This window comes from Phoxinus phoxinus, assembly GCF_949152265.1.
Source record: "Phoxinus phoxinus genome assembly, chromosome: 10".
NCBI lineage: Eukaryota > Metazoa > Chordata > Actinopteri > Cypriniformes > Leuciscidae > Phoxinus > Phoxinus phoxinus.
Window position 1 is genome coordinate 13,669,905 of NC_136885.1, and position 25,124 is coordinate 13,695,028.

Here is a 25,124-nt window from a genome sequence, read left to right on the forward strand (position 1 = left end):
GAGCCTCAGTTATACTGTGCCTGCCTAAGCCTTTTGGAGAAACAACAGCTTACCTGGAGAGCAGAATCGCCGGTGTGACAGCGCGGTGCAGCGATCTTCGCCTTCAAAGCAGCAAAGGGTTGCAGTTTCCCCCGTCTGTCTGCTGCGGTGGTCCCTCGGCGCTTCGGCGCGTTCTCTCTCTCTCTCTCTCTCTTGTTTTTCTCTCTCTCTTTTCTTTCTAAAAGAGCTGGCGGGTGTTTCGCGTCCTTTTCAGGATGTCGACTCACCCGTGCGTTTCTGGATGCGGTAGACTTCTCCCTCCGGATGACGGCCATCAACACTGTCTCGCATGTTTGGGCTTAAAGCATGCTGAGGCAGCGTTGTTGGATGAGTCATGCTCTCTCTGTGGGAGCATGGCCATCGCGACGCTCCGCTCGAGACTGAGATCCCTGAAATATGGGGGAGTCCCTTCGGATAATGCCCGGTCTAGTTCGTCTGTCGGCTCAGTTCGACAGGCGGCTACTTCGGTCATTCCCGTTGGTGAGCGTATGAGGGTTACAGTGCGGAATGTCTCGTGTGGTGAAATATCTTCGCGAGCTTCCCACTCCTCTAGTAGCTCGCTGCCAGCGGCGCTTCCGGCGGAACTTCCGGGGCCGTCCCGCACGGTTCCGGTTGTTTCCTTTGGAGCGCCCCCGGAGGACCAGATGTCTATCGCGGCATCGGAAGGGGAGCAATCATCTTCGGGTGACGAGTCAGCGGGTCTACCCCCTTCGGGTGTGGTGGCTGCAGCTGACGCTGATCCTGAGGTGGTTGCTATGCTCGAAAGGGCGGCCGCGAATGTGGGACTCGAGTGGAACCCTCCGCCCGGGCCCTCACATTCGCGGCTTGATGATTGGCCTGCTGCGGTACGTGCGGATGCCCCGCGTACCGCTCCAGTGCCCTTCTTCCCTGAAGTGCATGAGGAGTTGAGGAAGTCCTGGTCGGCGCCTCTGGCGTACCGACGGGGGCCTCCTCGCCCCTCCCTCTTCACCACCCTTGACAGCGGGGCGCCGCACGGGTACGAGGGAATCCCCACAGTGGAGCGGTCTATCGTGATGCAGCTGTGTCCGAAGACCGCTTCCACCTGGCGGGGTGCCCCTTCACTCCCCTCCCGCGCCTGTAGGTTCTCCTCGGGTCTAACCGGGGAGGCCTATAAGGCGTGTGGAGACGCCGCCTCCGCTCTGCATGCCATGGCTCTGCTTCAGGTCCACCAGGCCAAAGCACTCCATGACCTGCAGGGGGGTGGTCCCGACCCAGCCTTGCTGCAGGAGCTGCGTGCGGCGACCAACTTCGCTCTACGGGCGACGAAGGTTACCGCACGTTCGCTGGGTCGGGCGATGTCCACGCTTGTGGTCCAGGAGCGCCACCTGTGGCTTACCCTTGCGGATATGCGGGAAGTCGAGAGGAACAAACTTCTCGACTTTCCCGTGTCCCATGGGGGCCTCTTCGGCGAGGCGGTGGATAACTTAGCCCAAGAGTTTTCCGCCGCCCAGAAGCAGTCGGAAGCTATGCGGCATGTCCTGCACAGGAGGAAAGCCGCTGCTGGCCCAACTCCTGTTGCTGCACAGCCTCCGGCCGCTCGTCGCCGAGGTCGTCCTCCGGCGGCCGCTCCCCCTCCAGGCCAGCAGTCTCAGCCTGGGGGACGGAGGTCGGGCCGTAAGAGGACGGCCCAGCCCGCTCCGACGCCACCTGCACCTTCCAGGAAGAAGAGAGGTGGACGTCGTTCCTGATGCGGGCGACCTGGAACTGGATGCTGCTGCTCTTCGGGAGGCGGTTCCGATCCGCCTCCTTCCCCCGGGGGAGGGCCGGGTGGAGAATCCTTGGTTTGTTTGTGTTCCGCCACTGACACAGTCAGTGGTACCCACTTCCTCATTAAAAGAGCAGTTTCCGCATCCGTTTCCAGGTCACCCACGGCCGAGACTGTCGGGCACGCAGTCTCCCCCGTGCGAGAGGGTCGCAGCGGCAGCACGTGTCGTCTCAGTGCGACACGGCCCCCGCTCCCCTCTCCCCAGCCTGTGGGTAGCGGCCTCGCGGAACCCTCCGCGTCGCCCCGGCCCACGGCTGGCCACGGAGGCGCAGAGACGGGGGTTGCGAGGAGTCAGGGCCTCGTTCCTCGTCTCTCCCCCTCCCCTCGCCACGGGGCAGCCCGCAGCAGAGGGTACACGAAGAACCCTCTCTGCCGTCTGCCCCCCGGAGTGGACAGGTAGGTGTCAGTACCTGCGCCCAGACCCCGCTCGCGGTCGCCATGTCGTCGCTGGAGCCGGGTCCCTGTCCCCCGCCCTGCTGCCCCTCCGCGGGTACGCCGGTGGTTCGGGTGGGTCTACTCGCTCGGTTCTTGGAGGCCTGGCTAGCGCTTCCAGCTCCGTCCCGGTGGATCCTCCGCACCATTCGGCTCGGCTACGCAATTCAGTTTGCCCGCCGGCCTCCCAGGTACAGGGGCATTCTCTTCACCCGTGTGCGGTCAGAGGATGCCCCTGTCCTGCGGAAAGAGATCGATGTCCTGCTGGCGAAGGACGCGATCGAGCCGGTCCCTCTTGCCGAGATGAGGTCCGGGTTTTACAGCCCCTACTTCATTGTACCCAAGAAAAGCGGTGGGTTACGACCAATCCTGGACCTGCGTTCCTTGAATCGGGCCCTGCACAAACTCACTTTCAAGATGCTCACGCAGAAGCGCATTTTCGAATGCATCCGTCCCCGGGATTGGTTTGCAGCAATCGACCTGAAGGACGCTTACTTTCACGTCTCGATACTTCCTCGACACAGACCGTTCCTGCGGTTTGCGTTCGAGGGTCGAGCGTATCAGTACAGAGTCCTGCCCTTCGGGCTGGCCCTGTCCCCCCGTGTCTTCACGAAAGTCGCGGAGGCGGCCATTGCTCCCATGAGAGAGCAAGGCGTTCGCATCCTCAATTACCTCGACGACTGGCTCATTATAGCTCACTCTCGGGAGGTTCTGTGCGAACACAGGGACATGGTGCTCCGGCATCTCAGTCAGTTGGGTCTTCAGGTCAACTGGGACAAGAGCAAACTCTGCCCCACGCAGAGGATCTCTTATCTCGGTATGGAGCTGGACTCGGTCGCCCAGACTGCGCGCCTCACAGAGGAGCGCGTCCAGTCAGTGCTCACCTGCCTCAGGTCTTTTCGAGGCAGGACAGCGGTTCCACTGAAACAATTTCAGAGGCTCCTGGGGCATATGGCGGCCGCAGCGGCAATTACACCGCTCGGCCTGTTACATATGAGACCGCTACAGCGCTGGCTTCACGATCGAGTCCCCAGGTGGGCGTGGCAGAGTGGCACGTTCCGGGTCCAAGTGACCCCGCACTGCCGCCAAACCTTCTCCCCGTGGTCGGACCCTGCGTTCCTTCGGGCTGGAGTGCCCCTGATCCAGGTTTCCAGGCATGCTGTGGTTTTCACAGATGCCTCGGCCACGGGGTGGGGGGCCACGTACAAAGGGCATGCAGTCTCGGGTCTGTGGACGGGGCCCCAGCTGCATTGGCACATCAACTGCCTGGAGTTGCAAGCAGTACGTCTAGCTCTGTGTCGCCTCGTAGGGGTTCTCAGACACAAGCACGTACTGGTCCGTACGGACAACACTGCGACCGTTGCGTACATCAACCGTCAAGGTGGTCTACGCTCCCGTCGTATGTCGCGACTCGCCTCCCACCTCCTCGTATGGAGTCAGAAGCATCTGAGGTCGCTTCATGCCGCTTACGTGCCGGGGGCTCTCAACCGTGTGGCCGACGAGCTTTCACGGTTCACCCCCCTGCCCGGAGAATGGCGACTCCATCCCCAGGCGGTCCAGCTGATTTGGAGTGTCTTCGGAGCAGCACAGGTCGACCTGTTCGCCTCTCCGGACACGACCCATTGCCAGTGGTTTTACTCCCTGTCCGAGGGGACCCTCGGCACGGACGCCCTGGCTCACAGCTGGCCCCGGGGCCTACGCAAATATGCGTTCCCCCCAGTGAGCCTTCTTGCGCAGACTCTGTGCAAGGTCAGGGAGGAAGAGCAGCAGGTCTTGCTAGTGGCGCCGTACTGGCCCACCAGGACTTGGTTCCCAGAACTCATGCTCCTCTCGACAGTCCCTCCTTGGCCGATTCCTCTGAGGAAGGATCTACTTTCTCAGAGACGGGGCACTCTACGGCACCCGCGTCCAGACCTCTGGAAACTCCATGTCTGGTCCCTGGACGGGACGCGGAGGTTCTGAGTGGACTGCCACAGGCAGTGGTAGACACTATCGCTTCCGCTAGAGCCCCCTCTACGAGGCGCCTCTATGCGTTGAAGTGGAACCTGTTCGTCGCTTGGTGCTCCTCCCGTCAGGAGGACCCCCGAACTTGCCCGATCGGCGTTGTGCTTTCTTTCCTGCAAGATGGGTTGGAGCGTAGGCTGTCCCCTTCAACCCTCAATGTGTATGTCGCTGCCATTGCGGCGCATCACGATGCAGTTGACGATAAGTCGGTGGGAAAGCACGACCTGGTCATCAGATTCCTGAAGGGTGCTAGGAGGTTAAACCCTCCTCGCCCTGTACACTCTGTACCCCCTTGGGACTTGACTCTGGTACTGAGAGCTCTCCAGAGTCCTCCCTTTGAGCCTTTGCTGACAGTAGAGCTTGATATCCTGTCTATTAAGACAGCGCTCCTGTTAGCATTGGCTTCTTTTAAAAGGGTCGGGGATCTGCAAGCATTTTCGGTCGACGAATCGTGCCTAGAGTTCGGGCCGGGCCTGTCCCACGTAACACTGAGACCTCGCCCCGGATATGTGCCCAAGGTTCCTACCACTCCGTTTAGAGATCAGGTAGTGAACCTGCAAGCGCTGCCCCAGGAGGAGGCAGACCCAGCCCTAGCTTTTCTCTGTCCCGTCCGCTCCTTGCGGTGTTACGTTGACAGAACGCAAGCTTCAGGACCTCAGACCAGCTCCTTGTCTGTTACGGAGGCCGGCAGAAGGGGAAGGCCGTCTCCAAGCAGAGGTTAGCCCACTGGATAGTGGATGCCATCACCCGAGCCTATGAGGCTCAGGGTGAGCCTTGTCCCCCCAGGTTGCGCGCTCACTCAACTAGAGGTGTTGCCGCTTCCTGGGCGTTGGCTCAAGGCGCCTCGCTGACAGACATTTGTAGAGCTGGGGGCTGGGCGACACCTAACACGTTTGCTAGGTTCTATAACCTCCGTGTGGAACCGGTTTCCTCCCGGGTTCTGGCTTCGTCCAGTGGGTCGAGGGAATAGGTTGTGTCGGCTTGCTGCGCCACTCTGTAATCAGATAAGTGCGTCTCTTCCGCTCCGCTGGCCCCTAAGTGCTAACCTCGTTGAGCTCCTCCATCACCCCCCCGGTGCCCGGCGTAGCGGACCGCCCGGCGCCAGGTTTGCTCCTCTAGCAAGAGTCGTAGCAGACTGGGTGTTCAGTGGTCTTGAGTACCGGTTTTTGCCACGTCAGTCCAGCCGTGTCTTTCCCCGACGGACTCGCGCCGTCGTCCTTGTTGTATGCGCTCCCAATTCCAATGGTTGGGACCATCTCAGGGACTCCATATGTTCACTATGTGAATTCATATGAGTATTCCAGGCCAGTTCAGGCATCCTGGTTTTCCGTAGTGTGCCTCCCCCCCCCGGGGGTTGAGGCACGCTTCCCAGTGTTATCCAATGTCCTCTGTGTGGGTCTTGCGGAACAGCAGTGGATTCCTAGCAGCCCCCGAAATTTATTGAAACTGCTTAGGGCGGCTTAGCTGGGCACTGGAAGGGGCCAGCACCATGGCGTTTTATTAGGGATCCCAATTCGTCAGGGGAACCCGACGTACGTCGGAGTTCCCTGGACGAAAGGGAACGTCTCGGTTACGTATGTAACCCTCGTTCCCTGAGTACAGGGAACGGAGACGTACGTCCCTTTGCCATGTGGCTGCACCTTCGCAGGGGTCCGTTACTTCGGCTCCTCAGCGAAAAGCGATGATGCAATGTTTACTTCCGGCTTTTATACCCGCGCTGACGGGCGGGTCCGCGGAATGCAAATGTTGCATGCCAATGTTCATTGGCTTTTTGTTAGTTTCTCGAAGGTAATAGGCTCCCTAGCGTGATCCCAATTCGTCAGGGGAACCCGACGTACGTCTCCGTTCCCTGTACTCAGGGAACGAGGGTTACATACGTAACCGAGACGTTTTCAGCTTTGATAACAATGCATATTAATAATAATCATTTCTTGAGCAAAAAAAAACATCATATTAGAATAATTTCAGAAGGACCCCATGTGACACTGAAGACTTGAATGCTGATGCTGAAAAAAATCAGCTTTGCCACAAATCAACATTGAATTCCATCAGTTATTCACACCTAACCCTTAATCTCTGTCACCTGACTGTTGAAATAGCCTACTATAAAGGAGCCTCGTCATCTCAGACATGGTGTCATGAATACAAGATAGTGGCAAACCTCCCAGACAGATTCCCAGCATAATCATAGTCATAAATAAGGTATGATGATGCATTCAGGTAGCAGGTGAACTTAATGTGGGAAGTGCTATTTCTCACACCTGATGCTGAACCAAATAGCAAGACTGCATATTCAACACAGTAGCCTACGACATCCTAAAGCATAACGGTTCACAACAGAAGATTTATGAAAGATGCACTCAGTATTTTTGTATATTGTGTTGATAGCCGATATAGCAGTTGTGAGGGATAGTTGCACTGTATTAGTGTTAAGCGCTTTTGAGACAGAATGAATTGTAAGTTACATAGAATATATTGAATTTTAGTGTAATTACATTTTCTTATGGGTCATTTTTTTTTAAATTGAGATTTATACATCACCTGAAAGCTAACTAAATAAGATTTCCATTGATGTATGGTTTGTTAGGACAGGATATTTGGCCGAGATACAACTATTTGAAAATCTTGAATCTGAGGTTGCAAAAAAATCTTAAAGTGTAAGATTTTTAAGCCTTTAAAGTTGTCCATTTATGTTGGCGATTTTGCTGCATCCACTCACAAAAATAATTTTTTGATATATTTAGGGTAGGACATTTACAAAATATCTTAATGGATCATGATCTTAATACTTAATATCCTAATGATTTTCGGCATAAAAGAAAAATCGATCATTTTGACCCGTACAATGTTTTGTTGGCCATTGCCACAAATACACCCGTGCGACTTATGACTGGTTGTGTGGTCCAGGGTCACATATTTGTTAAAGTTGCTCCATGTTTTGTGGCAATTAAAAATGATGTGAACATTTTATTTCTATCCTTAAAGCTGCTAAATAAAGGAATGCATTACAACTCTCTAAATCACTTGCAATATACTTTACAGTATATAGATTAACCCCCCTTAAAATGACAGTCACCTAAAAAAGGAACATTTCTTCATCATCATTTACTCACTCTCATGCCAGTCCAATTAAGTATGATTTTCTTGTTTCTTTTAAACATAAATTTTGAAGAAAGTTGGTTACAAAACAGTTTCGGTTCCCACTGACTTCCGTTGTATGATTTGTCCATGATTGAACATGTTCGGATTCCAACGTTCTTTAAAATGTATTCTTTTATGTTCAACAAAAACGAAAGAAAATCATGCGTTTACCACATTTACATTACAGTAATACTGTAATAATGACAATAATGATAATAGTTATTTAAAGGAGTGTAATAAAGGGTTAAAAAAATAAAAAAGTAAGCCATGATTAATTTTGATAACAACAATGTCGAACGATTCACTAGTATAGATGTAAAATCTAGTAGTATACTACTCAGTATGTAAAAATGCAGTATAGCTTACTTCTGAGCGCTAGATTTTTGCGTGGGCCTTTCTCTCAATCATGTCTATATGCGTCTCTGACCTGCAGCGAAGCGAGCCTCCTTCTCTCCGTCACTGAGGTCGCTGTATGCGTCACTCTCCAGCTTGCGCTCTTGTTGGAGGTGCAGACTGGAGGCGCGTGCCCCTACTACGCCCCCCGGGCCCACGGTCTGCATGCCCCAGTTCTGCCACTCGATCATGTGAGCCACGCGCCCCTGGGCCATCAATGTCGGCTTTGTCACCTTGTCCTTCATGGAGCGAGACACTCCTGAAGTGGACGAATAGACAGAGGGTGGATGATGGGATAAGAAGACAGTGAGAGGAAGACGATTTTTAGATTAGGGAGAGAGGGAGGGGAAAAAAAACAAGATGGAGGAAATTAAGTCAAATAGCTTTACAGTCCAAGATCGCATCTGCTCAGAGACTAGTGCTGTGTCCGAAATCGTATACTGTATAGTAGGTACTACATTTGGTTTGAAAAGAGTACTTTCTTTGTAGTATGAATGTGTGTAGTATGAATAAAATTTGGACGTATTACACCCACCATGTTTTAATTGGTATTTGACCTACGGCGTCAGTTACGTCGTTATCAGTTATCTCCATTCACAAATACTATGAATTCCAACATACTCGGCTCACATACTGTTTTTTTGCCTACTATAAAGTATGGAAGTAGGCATATTCGGACGCAGCGTAGGTACGGGGGTTGATGTAACATGGGAATTAGGAATGGATTAGCATCCTAGCATGCTCAGAGGTTACGCTACAAATAATCATGACCTATTTGCTGCTCTAAAGGCCTGAGTTATAAAGTACCAGTCATTTTCTACTGTATTTTGATCTGTTATGATTGTTTTAGTTTCACTGATTATTACATCGATGCATGTCATCCACTGGCCGAGTGGTTTTCAACCCTGGTCCTAGAGACACACCGCTCTGCACATTTTCTGTGTCTCTCTTATCTGACACACTCAGGGCCCGTTTACACGACACTGCTTTCAACTAAAAACTGAAGACTTTTATATGCGTTTTGGCTGTTCATGTACATGACAATGGCGTTTTGGGGGCCTGAAAACGCAAAACGTTTAAAAACAGGCTCAAAGTGCACGTTTTTGAAAACAATGCCACGAATTTGTGAATCATGCGCATGCACTGTAAAAAATAAAAACGTTGCTGGCTTAATTATTTTTTAAGTACAATCAACTTGGATGTTTAAGTCATTTCAACTTAAATTACATTAAACCGAATTAAGTTGAATCTTGTATAACTTATAAAAAAAAGTTGAAAATTGCTTAAATTATTTTGATAAGTTAAAGCAATGTAAAAACATCTGTTGTCATAACTTATTGATACAGTGCGCATATTACGTGTTCAGTCTAGTGTTTCTTTACAAAGTGACATTGCCAAATACTGGCCTATCAACAAAATACAGCATTTTTTGTAGTTTTCATGGATCTGTGTGAACGGGGATCGTTTTGACAACGTTGTCGTCTATAAAACGCAAAGAAAAAAACTATTTAGTTTCATTCTTGTCGTGTAAACGTACCCTTAGTTCAGTTCATGAAGCTCTCACCTAATGAACTGATGATCTGAATCTGGTGTGAATAAAAAACTGTTCAGAGTGATGGGTCCCCAGGACCAGGATTGAAAACCACAGATGTAGGCTAACCAGTGTTAATATTTTGAATAATTAAAAATTACAATTCATAGGCAAAGACCATTCATCAGGCATGCCATTTTTTGAACCCATGAGATGCAATTTACTGCATAAGGGTAAGGATATTCTTAAGGATAAGAATTTCAAAAAATATATTGTCATAACTAGAAAAATCTCCATGGCACTTTAAGATTTTATTAATTTAAATGTTTTTTTTTTGTTTGTTTGTTTTTTAGAAATGTCTAGACTTGTCTACAAATCTCACTTTTGAAATTAGGCATGTAAAGATATTGTAAAATTAAAATCGAGTTGTTATATTTAATTGTTTCTTTTAAAATTATGAAAAGCATTTTTCATTATGCGTTTAATGTTCTAAATGACAGATTTCTTTATATGTCCAACCCAATCTCTCAGTGTGCTGTGCTATGTTTCTGCTGGTGATAAATATTTTTGTTTGAGGTAAGGAAATGAAAAAATGACTTCCATAATGAGATGGTTATGGTATGGAGAAATAAATAATCAAGTTTTAGTGACAATGGAAAGGAATGGGAATTTGAAATGACATCCTTCCACACTAATGAAGATCTACACACAATAAAAGATTGCATCTCTCTCGTGAGTTTTCTCTTTTATTAGTTTCAGCTTATTCAATGAAGCTACATCTGTAATAGACTAAACCTGGGCTGTAACGATCTGTTTAATAACCATGAAATCTGTGTGGAGAACTTATATAAGATACCGAGAAGGAAAAAAAATCAATTGCTCTTTGCTACTTGAACACTTGAGTCTGTATTTGTTTTTAACCCATGCATTACTGCAAACATACAGAGCTAAGTCAAAGATGTCTCAAGCTCTTAGGTAATGCCTAATGAAACGATGAACATGAATTATTAAAGTTCAAGAAGAGGATCTTTCCGAGAAGGCTACACACTGCACTGCACATAACTGTACAAAAAACACAGATACAGGAGTCTGAGAAACGACAATATTTAAAGACAACACTGGCTGAATCTCCACACTTCACTCCACAAGCACTTAACATACAAAAACCTTCCGCTCCCATCAACCACTGGTAAGGATAAAATGGAAAGCCATATGACAATGCATTGTGGGAAGCATATCGCTTGTCAGGGACCTATTCTTATTTGGATCTTGGAATTCACCAATGGCACGAGCCATTGGAGAGTGTTGTAAATGGAAACGGGTGGTGAAAAGGGAAACCCACAAGGGTCCATGTTGGCTCCATCTCCTCCAACCCAATCTGGAGTCAACATGGGGTCATTTTACCATTTGACAGGACAGACACACACCTGACACACCTGTCAGAGAGGACTTAGCCAGAGCGCCGATTCCATAGGCGTTGGAGTTCCGCTTCTTCAGCCGAGGGAGGATTGAGGTTGTGTCCTCCATGGACAACTGAAATGAAGGAAGGCATTCAAGAGAGAAAAATGGGACAGAAAACAGGAAAGGTGAAGAAATAGATGGTGTTGGTGGAGCAGGAGGCGGCCAGAGCAGAAATGAAATGCAAAATTTTGAGTGTGGCATTTTATGGGAATGAAAGAGGTGACAAGAGAAGTTGGGTAGAAAGTTAACACAGTGGTTGCTAGAGGTTGTGAAACTACATTTCCCAACAGCCTTAATCTCATGGTGGGAAGTGTAGTCTTTTGTCATTTGCATCCGCAATAAACTACTAAAGCACACCAACAAGTCATCGCAAAAGAGAGGCAGATCCAACGAGGGAATGGGGTGTGAGATAGAAGACATCTACTGTGATTCAGAGGAAATAACAAAAGGAAAGGAATGGAGGAATGATATTCACAACACTTACATTGATTCCTTCCCATGAAAAGTCTGTTCGGCCATGCTGAGAGAGAGAGGGAGGGGGGATGGGGAAAGAGAGGGATGGGGATAGACAGAGAGAAAGAGGAGAAAAGAGCAAGAGAGACGGCCACAGAGAAAGGAGGAGGAGAGAGAGGGGGATCGTGACAGAACAAGGCATTTTAAAAAACATGTGAAGTTGAAGGAGAAATAGAGAAATAAAAAAAGGACGGAGAGAAAATCAAATTGAAGCCGAATTTTTGGTCGAACTAACAGTGACGTGGAATAAAGCTGTGATTAAAGGAATAGTACAGGATTCTGTCATTATTTACTCATCTTCAGTTTGATCCAAACCTTTCTTTGTTCTTTGAAGAACAAGACATTATTCATAAGAATGTACTGGTCGCTGCACTTACAATGAACTGAAACTGAAGCTTTCAGTCACCATGAAAGTATCATAAAAGCTGTCCATACAACTGTCTAAAATGTCTTCTGCATGATATACCAAAATGTATTCACTGATAAACTTCCTTTCCAGTGACCAGATCACTGAGATGAACAAGAACTGGACCGGTCTCATTCAAAATGGGTTTATCCATCGATTCATTAAAAAGATCAGACATTACTAACATTTCTCATGATCTTTTATGAAGGCACCAAAGGAAGCTATAATGAATGTCAAAATTTGTAGTGAATAATAACTTTTTTTTTAAACAAATTTTGGTCTGTTCACATAAAGATGATACAGAATTGAAAGCTTCAGTCCATGTTTATTGTCATAAAATGGAAAAGAGCAACCGGAGGTTTATTTAACAATTACTCCTTTTTTTGTTAAAAAAAGGGCTATTGGAATATGAGGGTGAGTAAATTATACATTTTCGTTGTTGGGTGAATGTTTAATTCAATTTTGTTTGTTTTTATGTACTATCAATGACAGAGTTTGATAGTGGCAAGGGAATAACTAGATTTTAACATGAAAGAAAATATGACAAATATGATAAAATATATATCACAAAGGTAATGGCTGGGTTTATATGTGGTTGCAAAGTTATTTTGAATCGTTTCATCAAATTGCTATGGAGTTAGTAGCATGTTCTGGGTGGTTGTTAGGTGGTCCAAGTCAGAAAAGCCTGTCTTAAAGTCTTTATGACATCCTGGTCCCTAGATATGGCTCAGTCTACGAAAGTTTTATCAGTTTCATTATCTGTGAAAAAAAAAAAAAAAAAATCACATACCCGATTGTTTAGAAAACTAATAGCACATCTCTCCTCAACAAGCCACAAGATTTGACGTATCATTCATGTCTGGGGCAGTTACATGCCAAAGTTTAATACTTAAGGTTTAGGGTTTGTTCAAATCCCTAACCGTAAGTATGAGCAATAGTAATAGTGAAGTTTGCTTTTGGCAGACAGACAGGAGCATTCTAGAAAGAAAACAATTCTACATGAAAATCTACAGCCTCACACCCATTGCATAGACAGACTATTGCACAGATAAAAGCAGAAGCTTATGCTGAGAGCAAGACTATTCCCATATATAAAAAAGAAACTGTTGTATGGTTGTTTTAACAACACTGACACGGTAATAAAGAAAGCGAACACCTGTAGTCAGTCTGTGTTGCAGTCATGGTGGGGCAGAGAGTGGTATAAATAGTAAGTTGACTGTACTCGACAGTCCATTACAGCATTCAGTGTCAATGGTAAAGCGATAAGGTTCAGGGGCTGAGATCCCATAGAGCTGTGCTTACTCTCTACAGATGAGATGTTTTGTATTTCTAGCACAAAAGCCTGAGGATATTTTGTCGTTTTTCGACAGAAGCTTATTTGTAGCGCTTAAGGGGTGATTTGCTGTCATGGTATTTGTGGATTGAATTAGATGCTGAGTAATATGAAGTCAGAGCAATGTTAAAATGATTTGAGAACTGTTCAGAACTTACTGAAGAACGGAAATTTTCTTTTCTCAGCATGTTGCTCAAAACGAGTTTTTTTTTTTTTGCTTTCTTCAAAATGATAATAATAGCCTATCTTGGATACTAGAATTTTTTTTATTTTTTAGGTTATATTGTTAAACCAGTAGGTGGCGACACATGATTGTCTTTATAAGTCAGTCATTTGAATCATTGCATTCCAATTGGCAGGGTCCCTACACAGTGTTCACTGCTCCCTACTCCTTGAGCATGAGATATCCGTTGAAGTGGACTTCGCTCATTTGGAACGTCCTGCACAGTCATCAAAGAAAGGCAACGTCGGGGTCATGCAGATTATGATATAGCATAAATATTGTAATTACTTTAATCTCAAATTTGAAATACATTTTTGGGTGAACTAACCCTTTAACTATAATCGTATTAAATTAATATCATGTTTCATTCGGAAATAAGTTACAATTCGTATCTAAAGTCGTTTGTTGGTTGTTGTTAGTGCTCTACGTAAAAAAAAAATTGACCTTAAGGGTAACTGTCGCCAAATTTGAACCTAGGCTCTTTTTGTTAATCTACCCGAGTCAAACGTTTGTGTTAAAGCATAATTAGGATGGAAACGCCACTTTTAAGATTGACCGTATTTTCGTTTTAGCTCAAAATGCCTTTTGAATGGGAGTGCTAGGGGCACTTCTATGATAGCATCTATTTTTAAAACACTAAGAAGGCCCGACACAACATAAAACTGTTGCTCGTTTTGTACGACTCACTTTATCAGTTAGTGTTTTTCCGGTGGCTGAAAATTTTGTCAGTCAAAAGTAGTCGATCTCTGAATGCAATGAAATGAACTGACTCCATATGAGGAAATGTCATGAACTTGTAATTCCAATGAAACGCATGATAACTTAGACACTTAGAATTTGTATGGAAACAAGCTTTAGGAGCTTTACTCTCCTCATATACGTTGCATTCGGAGATCGACTACTGAAATACGGTCAATCTTAAAAGTGGCGTTTCCATTCTAGTTATGCTTTTACATGAAAGTTTGACTCGGTTGATTTAACAAAAAATTGCCTAGGTTCAATTTTGGTGACAGTTACCCTTTAAATCTTGTCACACTGATTATCACTTGTTTTCTTATTTTTATATTTAGTCAGGTACTTCAGAACCAGAAAGTGGTGACACAGATGACAGAGGCGTGTGTATTTAGCCTACTTATTGATAAGAACATACTCATAAAGAGACCTTTTGAATTTCATATTTTCTGTCTTCATGTAGCAAACCCCGTGTCTGATAATGGAATCGGCTTCAAAGCTTAGAAAAAAAAGAGAGAGGGAGGAAATCTCATATGTATGCTTTGTGTGAGATAAAAATGAATGTGCTTACTCGCTCAGATTTAGCAACAGTATGTGTGAAGACAGAGACGAGAGTAGGCGAAGAAATAAAAGCAAGCAATGTGATGTGTCATTTGTGAAAGTGAGCATCTATTGAACAAAATCATCATCTTACCCTTAAGCACAGACCCAGAATCAGTCAGTGTCACTGCAGCTGAAGGCAAATACTATAAGCCTGCTTTCTGGGTCAGTTCTTAAGAATTGCGAGGCGTTGGAACACACAAACTTAACCAAAAATAAATGCTAACGACTAGAACAGCGAAACTACAAGCCAGTTCTGGTAAGCGCTTACATGCGGTTAACTAGGTGCGCTAGCAATGTTTTCCTGCGGTTATGGAGGAGAGCTGGCTCACTTCCACAACTGAGGTAATCTCTTCCTGTTCTGGACACCTTAGCCTCCATCTTGGAGCAGGACGCTATTTTCCCCTAAACAGGAATTTGTGGTGTGGGGTGTCATAGCGTGTCAACGCTGTTGGGAGATTTGGTTCATTTAGTATGTAGGTGTAATCGGCAGCTTCCTTACCTGTTCCCCATCCTTCTGCACGGGAACTCCATCTGCTGCTGGAGAGAGAAGGAGATACAAGGAGATTATGCTTTGAGACTCAAATAGAAAGAGTACAAACAGTTCATACATGTTGTGATTGGAAGAGTATGTGGCAGCAATATAAAAATAAAAAAATTGAGGAATTTGCTAATTTAATCAATGCAGTCAATGTCTACTTCTTCCTAAATTACTGGAGGAAAAAAGTTTGATTTAAACAAGTGATTAGTGTTGCTTTTGGCTGAGAACCTGGATATTGTGTTACAGAACATAAATGGTTGCTCTGTGTTACAAGGAAAAACTAATCTAATCATTAGATTGACGAAAGATGATCATAACTTGCAATCTAAACTGCATGTGGCAATATTTCTGGGGCCTAATGGTTTAGACTAGAGTCAGACTGGTAATGCATGTGCACTAACTTGTTAAATGCAGATGACATATTTTCAGTATGGGTTACCGTACTTGGTATTCACGTCATGCCACTGTCAATTTATATGCATAATATGTGATTGTAGTAACAATAGGCTTATTGGTGGGCACACGCAAATGTGAATACACATAGCCGGTACTGTGAAGTCCTTTATACAGAATGCAGAAATAAGCAACAAAACTTTTTAATACTGATGTTGCATACAGAAAAAATATCTAAGTGTGTAACCAGTAATTCTGAAATATATACAGCTTGAAAATTAATGCATAAAATAAGCTTTGATGTAAGGAGGAAAAAAAAAACAGACAACTCTCATTCACACAAAGAGAGCAAATAGAGCAATGACAAAAACAGAGAAACATCTTCACAAATTATTTCTCATTAAAAGATACCAAAGCTAAATACAGCCGTTATTATAATAGGTTGTTGGAAGTTTAAGTCATATAAGTTAGTGTAAGATTGATTAAGTTCTCTGTAATAGTTGTTAATAAATTAAAAGCTGTCTGAACGGCTATAATTATCCGCATAATCTGAAAGTACCAGTATTGGTTTCGATCGCAATACTGTCCATGATAGTTGGTAAAAAGACTTAGTAAATATAGTTATTTTATGTTGATTATGTTGATATCTACATTAATTTGAGGGTTCAATATGTAAACATTTATGATTATGAATTTTAGCATTAGATGTAGGGCTGGGCGATATGGCCCAAAAAAAATATCACGATATATTTTTTTATATCAGTCGATATCGATAATTATCGATAAATGTCAAATCTTTATTTATTTCAAGTTTAAAGACAGATTTTTACTCCTAAGTGAAAGCTGTAGAAACCAGAGCGTTGTGTTTTTAAACTACTCTTTATTGTCAGAACATATCATGACAAACCCTTTCCAAACAGGTGAACATTCACAAATCTGAGGTAGAACATTCAAACATTTGTAATTTTTCCTTAAAATAAATATCTTTATTTCAGTAGTATTAGCTTGAGTTAGGATGCAGATTTAACTATATACAATTTATGTTCATTAACAAAAACAGTAACATCTTATTCTTTAGTTTTATTTAAATTAACCATTGGTCATCCAGCATCAAGCATTTAGATCATGATAACCACAGATAAAATGTAACTTTATGGTTTCTATGGTATTTATGAAAACCAGTAGCCTAAATACATTATTAAAAACTGTAATTATATTCCATTAGTCCTTTAATATATTAATTGTCTACATTAATACTATTATACAATTCAATATATATATATATCCCACGCACATTTCATGGTGCAGTTAATATTACTAGGCTAACGTTACAGTAACGTTAAATCCGTGATGAATGATGGGAATGTGTAGACGGAGAAGCTTCTGACTGTATCGTTGCGCACAGTGTTTCTCATGTTCGTCAGCGCGGTCTCATCTGCCTTTAAACTGGTTTAAATCACTGAGACATTTGTGTTCCTCGCTGAATTTAAGCGCTTCTCACTGGATCTCGAGACCGATCAGGGTAAACGCGTCTGCTCTAGAGAGCTCGCGCTGCGTTGGACTTTGAGCCGAGCGGATAAACGGTCCGTGTGGCGCGCGCGGTTCAAATGAGATTCGTTCCGCTTTTGGCGCAAAAACATTATCGAACATTTATCGAACTCTTGATATCGTTTTATCGAGAAAAATTATATCGCGATAATTATCGTTATCGTTTTATCGCCCAGCCCTAATTAGATGCAATTCATTATTAGTTTACAAGAGACAATTTATATAAGATACATGCCACTTCCTCAATCCTCAATACAACTATATAAGGAAAATCCGTAACGGCAAAGATGGCGGTTGTATTCACATGGCCCGCCCCTCCCGCTGGATAGCCAATCATCTGCTTTTAACAGTCAAGCCGGGAAACATTTAAGCCTGGCCTGGTTCCACTGACGCATGCGCACAGTTGAGGTTTTGCGACAGCGGAGACGATTTGTTTAAGTGCTTGGCACAACACCGGCATTCTGGATAGAGACGTAAATGAAGTTGGCGTCGTGAACCCTTGCGCATGCATAGTAAAAGTATAACCTGTGGGGGAAAAGGCGTTTTAAACCTTATTTTGGGGCAAAGTCATTAAACTTTTTCAGCGTTTTTATCATATTTTACCGCTGTTTCTATACATGCAGTTTTTATGTCCCGGTGAAAGTGTAGTTCTGACTCTCTGCCCATTCATTTCGATAGGAGCCTGGTCTTGTTAGTCCGAAATAGCTGCCCAGAGGCGTTGCCAAGATGGCGGCCGAGTGGCACGACTTGCCTAAAAGGACTTTGTATACACTCACCAGCCACTTTATTAGGTACACCTGTTCAACTGCTCGTTAACAAATATTTGAGCCAATCACTTGGCAGCAACTCAATGCATTTAGGCAGGCATAGTCTACGATCTGCTGAAGTTCAAACCGAGCATCAGAATGGGGATGAAAAGTGATTTAAGTGACTTTGAACATGGCATGGTTTTTGGTGCCAGACGGGCTGGTCTGAGTATTTCAGAAACTGATGATCTACTGAGATTTTCATGCACAACAGAACAAGCCAAAAAAATATCCAGTGCCACTCCTGTCAGCTGAGAACAGGAAACTGAGGCTACAATTCACACGGGCTCACTAAAATTGGACAATAGATGATTGGAAAAACGTTGCCTGGTCTGATGAGTCCTGATATCTGCTGTGACATTCAGATGGTAGGGTCAGAATTTGGTGTAAACAACATGAAAGCATTGATCCATCCTGCCTTTTATCAACGGTTCGGGCTGGTGATAATGGTGTTGGGGAATATTTTCTCGGCACATTTTGGACCAAATCGAGCATCGTTTAAACACCACAGTCTACGTCAGTATTGTTGTTGACCATGTCCATCCCTTTATGACCAGTGAACCCATCTTCTTATGGCTACTTCCAGCAGGATAACACGCCATGTCAGAAAGTTCAAATCAACTCAAACTGGTTTCTTGAACATGACAATGAGCTCACTATACTCAAATGGCCTCCACAGTCACCAGATCTCAATAGAGCACCTTTGGGATGTGCTGGAACTGGAGATTCACATCATAGATGTGCAGCCGACAAATCAGCAGTGACTGCGTGATGCCATCATGTCAATATGGACCAAAATCTCTGAAGAATGTTTCCAGCACCTGGTTGGATCTTTTTCCAGTTGGATCTGGGGTTTTTTTTTTAACTGCTGCAGTTCACAATGGGGACCTAAACACATGTCACTGGACATCACCTAATTATAGTTAATCTGTACATATACAAGACGTTATGCTCCATCAGTCATGTCCTGCCACTGTTCACTGTGAAGATTATTCGGAGCGAAAGGCAACCTAGAAACACTAGCAATGAGAGCAAACGGTTAGGACCATCAACAACAGAAAATGACTGCATCGAAAGCGTAATTGAATCAGATCCCAACACCATTCACCTGCCTACGTTCATGCTGTTCTTTCATTATAAGCACAGCTTGACCTACTGATAAAACACTACAACAATAGAGAAAGAGAGAGATAGGGAGAATACATGTGGAGGTGGCAAGGGAGAGTTAAACTGGAATTCAAGTAAACAGAAAAGAGAGTGACAAACTCGTTTTTCTATTCCCCGGTCACCGTAGCGTAACATTGTTATAGATTCCATTAGTTCTCGTGCAGTGGCCCACTTCATAAGTGCCCTAATATCATAATTAAATAATTATGCAGTCCATCACCTAAAAAAGGATGGGATAAAAGGGATACTGTGGAAAACAGGTCACCTGTATTCAGGCCTCTCTCTGAATGATTAACGAATCCCATCCTTTTATTTATTTATTTTGCTCCTTCCTTACACAGACTAATCCTGATTCCACAAAAACTTAATTAAAGAAGGCCCTGTGCTAATTAAGCTTAAATACAGCTTTGGTCTCAGGGTGATTTCTCACATTATTAATGAGTAATATTCTTTCATAGTCAGCCCTGACATGGGCTCAGGTGCGTAACCTTAAACTGTGCTAATTGTGTGGGATATTTAGAAAGGATTTTGGCGTTGGTGACCTTTCTTTTTTAGAGATGGTAATGGTTTTAGATAAACTTGTTGCACTAGATACACTGTTTTAATTGGTTAATTAATGTTGATAAATAGATGAGATTGGAAATAAGTGCTGTTAAACTGATTTCCCAGCAGATTCAGTCTTTTTATTTCTTTGTGATCCATGTCTGTTTTGAGGCATTTTATATGCGATCTAATGTTCTTCTAAAAGTTAACAGCGACCTATTATGCCCTTAAACAAAGCCTTGATTTTGTTTTTGAGGTCTACAAGAATATATTATTCCCAGTGAAGCGTACATTGCTGTCATTTGATGAATTTGGAATGTAGTGGCCAGTTTACTAAAATGATGTATGGGCCTGACAAATGCGACCTCTTCGAAACATAAATTAAGATATGTTCGATGAAATCTGAGAGACTTCTGTCCCTCCATTGACAGCTACGCAACTACCACTTTAAAGCTCCAGAAAGGTAGTAAAGACAACATTAAAGTAATCCATGTACCTTTCTGGGCCTTGAAAGTTGTAGTTGCGTAGGCTGTCAGTCTTACTGGCTTGGCATGACATGAGGGTGAGTTTTTAATGACAGAATTTTCATTTTTGGGTGAAATAACCCTTTAAGAAAGTTAAAAATGTAAAAAAGTATAATAGGACCCCTTTAACTAAGCAAATAGCAAATCATGTTTCATGGCTGTGATGTAAAATGAAAGACTATTGGCTATTTAAAAAGAGGATAAGCCTTTTGATATGCCACTACAACTCCCTATACAGAAAACATTAAAAAATGCATTAAGGAAGGACAGTTTTATTTATTAAGTAATTTGTGTATGGAAGTCTCATGCATTACTAGAATAATTAGTGCAACCAAATATATGCCTGATGTTTGTGTTACACAACGAGGATTCGAGGATGAAGAAATGGAAAGCAGTGTTAGATATTTGAGCGGGGAACTGTTAGTTGATCTCTCTGTCTGGATGACAGAGTATCTCTGTGGTCTCTGGAGTGATGGCTAACGTTGTGACACACTGACCTACTGATACACCAACGTCGGCCATTTTATTCTGTCCCTTTAGAGATAACTCTCTGTCTGTCAAGATCAGGAGCCAGACATTATGAAGATATATATCTGTCTGTCTGGTATATGGTTCAATTAAAGTCATGTTTTAAAAGCAAAATGTGTGGCTCTTAAGCATAATGTTTGTATTTACTAATGTGGATATGCAGAGGTTACACTGAGATTTTGGAGGTGGGGGCCATAAAATCTGGTAGTGGTTCAGGAGACCTAGGCTAGATATGCTTTGCATTTGTGACTGCATGAAATTCGGCTGCTAAGTGAAGTGGAGCACACATCTACAAGAGGAGTGTGGGGGGTCCGCGCACACATAATAAAGGTTTAATTTGACTTTCTTTTCTTTTTTTGAGGAGCACAATCGCTATATGAAATGAAATTCTGTTTCTGTCTTAGAGGGAAAAATCATTATGGTGAGATAGTTTAAAGTCTCCCTGTAGTCAATAATTTTATCCCTTAAAACTCATCTCTAAAATAGCTTGAATGTAGCCCTACACCCTTGCTTCATTTAGTATACACGGTTCTATGAATATGCAAATTAGCCCCGCATCCACTCACTCACACCTATGAGTCACCACTATCTCAGAGATCTACTCGTTGATGATTACACGTTGACGTGATTGGTTGTTACAAGGTAGTTTGTGACGTCGGAAACACCCGCAATTTCAAACCGCGTTTTTGCGACTGTCTTTGCTTTACTTTGAAAATACTCAGCAATGGTGTTGACTTATGAATTTGCACATGGTTCATCTTAAAGCACATTAAAAACACCATACGTATAAACATATAGACATAAACACTAATAAAACCTAGTTTGTTATTATTTATTCTTTTTATTTTAAAGTTGCATTGTGAGATATAAGTTAGCAATTGTGAGGAAAAAGGCCACAACTGTGAGAGATAAAGTAACAATAAAAAGTCAAAATTCTGAGATACGGTCACATGCAAGAAGTAAATATGAAATTTTTCATATTTCAAAACAGAGTTGCAATTGTGAACTATAAAGCCGCTTTGTTAGAGACAATGCACACTGGGAGATATGAAGTCACAATTTTGATAAATAAAGTCCCAACTGTGAGAAACCATCCTGTTTTTTTTTAAGCTGTGAGGCAGAATGGACTTTCATCAAAATGGAGATGGAATGTGTGTACTGGATTCAAACAGAGAGAAAATTAATAAATTGACAATGAAATAGATTTTTTTTTCTTTTTAGAATATAATTTAAACCCTGATGAAATGCCATTAATTGATCTAACTCAAATGCTATTTGGAGATAAACACACAAAACAACTCTGGCCATATGACTGATTTGATAATGACAGGCAATTATTATGAAATGTCACTAAAGTTGAAGAAATGATAATAGGGTATACTGCAGTTTCTAATGGTCTTTATTCACCCAGTATCTTAGATTACAGCAGCCAATTCAGTTCCAGCTGTGAATGTGTCAGATGCCCTTAATGACCTTGGATGACCTCCGCTAACCTGCACTGAACCAGGTTGATGATTCTTTCACTTTTTGTCCCGTTGTTTTGTAACCTGCATGTCTGATGTCTGAAATAACTAAACTCCCATGATACAGTCCTGACGACTCTTTATAATTCACCCAAACAACAGAAATGTAAGCATTAATATTCATTGTGAGCCTGTTGACTTTGCAGGACTGTCTGTAGTAGCTCGCTTTCTTCTCCTCTCAGCACTGAATCCCTATTCATGTCTTCCTCATTACATAGCGATTGTGATTTTCTGGTTCCTCCTTGACTTGTGACCTTTGACCTTTCACCCATCCATTGAATTAATCACCTCTTTCAGATAAAACATATTTTCTTGATGTAAATCTTAAGGTGCCCAAGGCAGTGTGTGCCCTGGATAACAATAAAAGCACGGACACACACACACACACACACACACACACACACACACGTTTGGGATTCATTTAGCCAGGATTAACACCTTTTCTCTCTCACACTGTAATGGCCCTAAAGCTTAGCCATCTAGATAAAGACTAAGCAAAAGTGACTGCATTCACGCTTTTGTATTCGTGAGCATTGCAAACTGGGATTTGAATTACTCACAATAATTTCAACCATATGCTATACATTTGTTGTGGATTCACAATGCCTCCACGATCACATCCATCGGGTGCAAGAAACTTTCTGTTTTGTTTTCACTGTGTTTAGGTTGAGGTTTCGTAAATCTCTCTAAGCTTCCGTGTTCGATTTTTTTTAATCATGCCAAACAGAGTTGGAACTTGCAGCTTACTGAGCAATTTTCAGGTTTCCTGGCACAATGTGTATTTTAGTAAGCTGCTTTACTGAATGTCGGCGCTGGACGGAGAATCCTGAGATAGGATAACAAAGGTACAAATTATACAAATCACATAAACAGTACTGTAGAGAAACATGCCTCCACTCTCTTTTACATGTATGGCTAAAACTATTTAAATCATTCCATCTCTTCCATCAAATTCCATCGTATTCTATTAAATCATGGAAACGAACCCAGTCCCTGAGAGGTGTTTGCTAAGGTTTTTCTGAAGGGATTTTTGTGTGTGGTTTCTTGGGCATTCTGAGTGGTTGTTGAGAAGTTGTGAGTGGTTGATATCAATTCAATATAAGACTATGGAATTTTTTTATTAACCTGGTGAAAAGTATAAGCTGTCTGCTATATTTCACCCAAAACTGGAAAGAAATGTCTCGATCTGCCAGGCTCTAATCTGATTGGCTTACTTTATTCAACCTCTGAGGTCATGTTTACAAGGTCATACAGCTGGATTTGCCAGGTTAGTGGGTTCACCGGTTGTCCTTGCTTGCACCACTTACCAGACTTCAACCGCAACCAAATTGTTGAAGTCCAAATCAATACCGTTTCAAAAGGCTTTGCGATCCCAGCTGAGGAATAGGGTCTTATCTAGCGAAACCATCGGTAAAAAAAAAAATATATATATACTTTAACCACAATTGTTCGTCTTGTGCTGGTCTGCGACGCGGCAGGCGTTACATAATCACGTTGGAAAGGTCACGCGTCACGTCATCTGTCTAAGTTATTTGTCTGTTTACTCCGCTTCAAAAAGGTAGGGAAGGGCGAAAAAATTCATTAATTTTCTCCTCCAACTTCAAAATCGTCCGACATCTTTGTTTTAATTTATTATTATTTTCGTGACCTTTCCAACGTGATGACGTAGAGCACGATACATAGCGCATCTCAGAGATGGTACAAGACGGGCATTTGTGGTTAAAAAGTATATATATATATATATATATTCTTTTAGAAAATGACAGATATTTCGCTAGATAAGACCTTTATTTCTCAACTGGGATCGTGTAGAGACTTTGAAGCTGCATTGAGACAGACATGATCCTTCTTTGAACATTGGAATATTTGGTTGCAATTGAAGGCCATTCTGTGTAGAAAAATCCTGGAATGTTTTCCTCAAAAACCTTAATTTCTTTTTGACTGAAGAAAGAAAGCAATTGATATCTTGGATGACATCAGGGTGAGTAAATTATCAGCAAATTTTTTTTGAAAGTGCACATAGTGATGGCTGGACGATTTTGTTAAAGGATTAGTTCAGTCTAATGACCGACCAGTGACTGTCTTAAGCTGTGAGGTTAAAGGCAGCAGGTAGAGCTCTCTTATTTAAAAAAAAAATAATAATAATAATCTCAGGTAAAACACCTGTATATGTAACAATGAATATGTTGCTACTTCTATGTTACAATTACAGTTTGACTTTCTGTAAAGCTGCTTTGAAACATTGAATATTGTGAAAAGTCCCATTAAGGCTAAGCATCTGACAATATATCTCAGGGTGATGATATAAAGTGTCTATCCTTAGAGATTTTGCTATATCGTTTATATCGCAGTATATTTATCTGTGTTGCACAGTCACCATAAAATCATAATTGACTCTTTTATATGGAAAATTGCATTTTTTATTATAAATGATTTCTCTAATTCATGCATCTATAATATTTAATCAATAATATTTCGTCGAAATATCATCTTCTCCCACTTGCAGCAACATCTCGTCTATTTTATGAGTCACACACGAGATCACAGCAATAGCAAACCACGATCCAGTCAATTCCTAGCCTGGGAAAACCCAGACCCTCTCAGTTGTAACTGAGTAAGGGTCTGGCAAAGCTCCATAGACAATTCATTTCCACAGGGGCGTCACCAACGGACGTCGGAAAGATCTAAAACCAATCAGAGCGATGAATGACATGACGTATGCAGAGCGACGGAGAAACATCTCGAGACTCTCAGCAATTCTCTGTTTGTGTTAACGAAAATGACCATTTTAAATCGCTTGAAACAGACGCGATAGCTGATTCGAACGAGTGATGTTGTGATGTTCCACGGCGGCATCCATGTCTGTAATGTACAAAATCTGCGTCACCGTCTCTGCTCTGTCGTCATCGTGTAAAACGTTTCTGATTGGTGCCGCGATTTCGGCGGATTGGAAATGG

At 43.1% G+C, this 25,124-nt stretch overlaps 1 protein-coding gene across 7 annotated transcripts in view; it reads right to left on the reverse strand.

Moving 5' to 3' along the window:
• The window catches only part of fam131bb (family with sequence similarity 131 member Bb), a 68,627-nt gene that overhangs the window by 20,242 nt on the left and 23,261 nt on the right, over positions 1-25,124 (reverse strand). For 2 of the 7 annotated variants that reach the window (XM_079626432.1, XM_079626434.1), the window contains exons 2-4: positions 15,097-15,134; positions 10,754-10,859; positions 7,830-8,054 (exon numbers count right to left, since the gene is read on the reverse strand). In XM_079626432.1, coding sequence (XP_079482558.1) covers positions 7,830-8,054; positions 10,754-10,859; positions 15,097-15,134 — 369 coding nt within the window. Of the gene's footprint in view, positions 1-7,829; positions 8,055-10,753; positions 10,860-11,271; positions 11,308-15,096; positions 15,135-25,124 lie in introns of all 7 variants that reach the window. The other 5 variants (XM_079626431.1, XM_079626435.1, XM_079626433.1 and 2 more) reach the window with 5 other exon arrangements.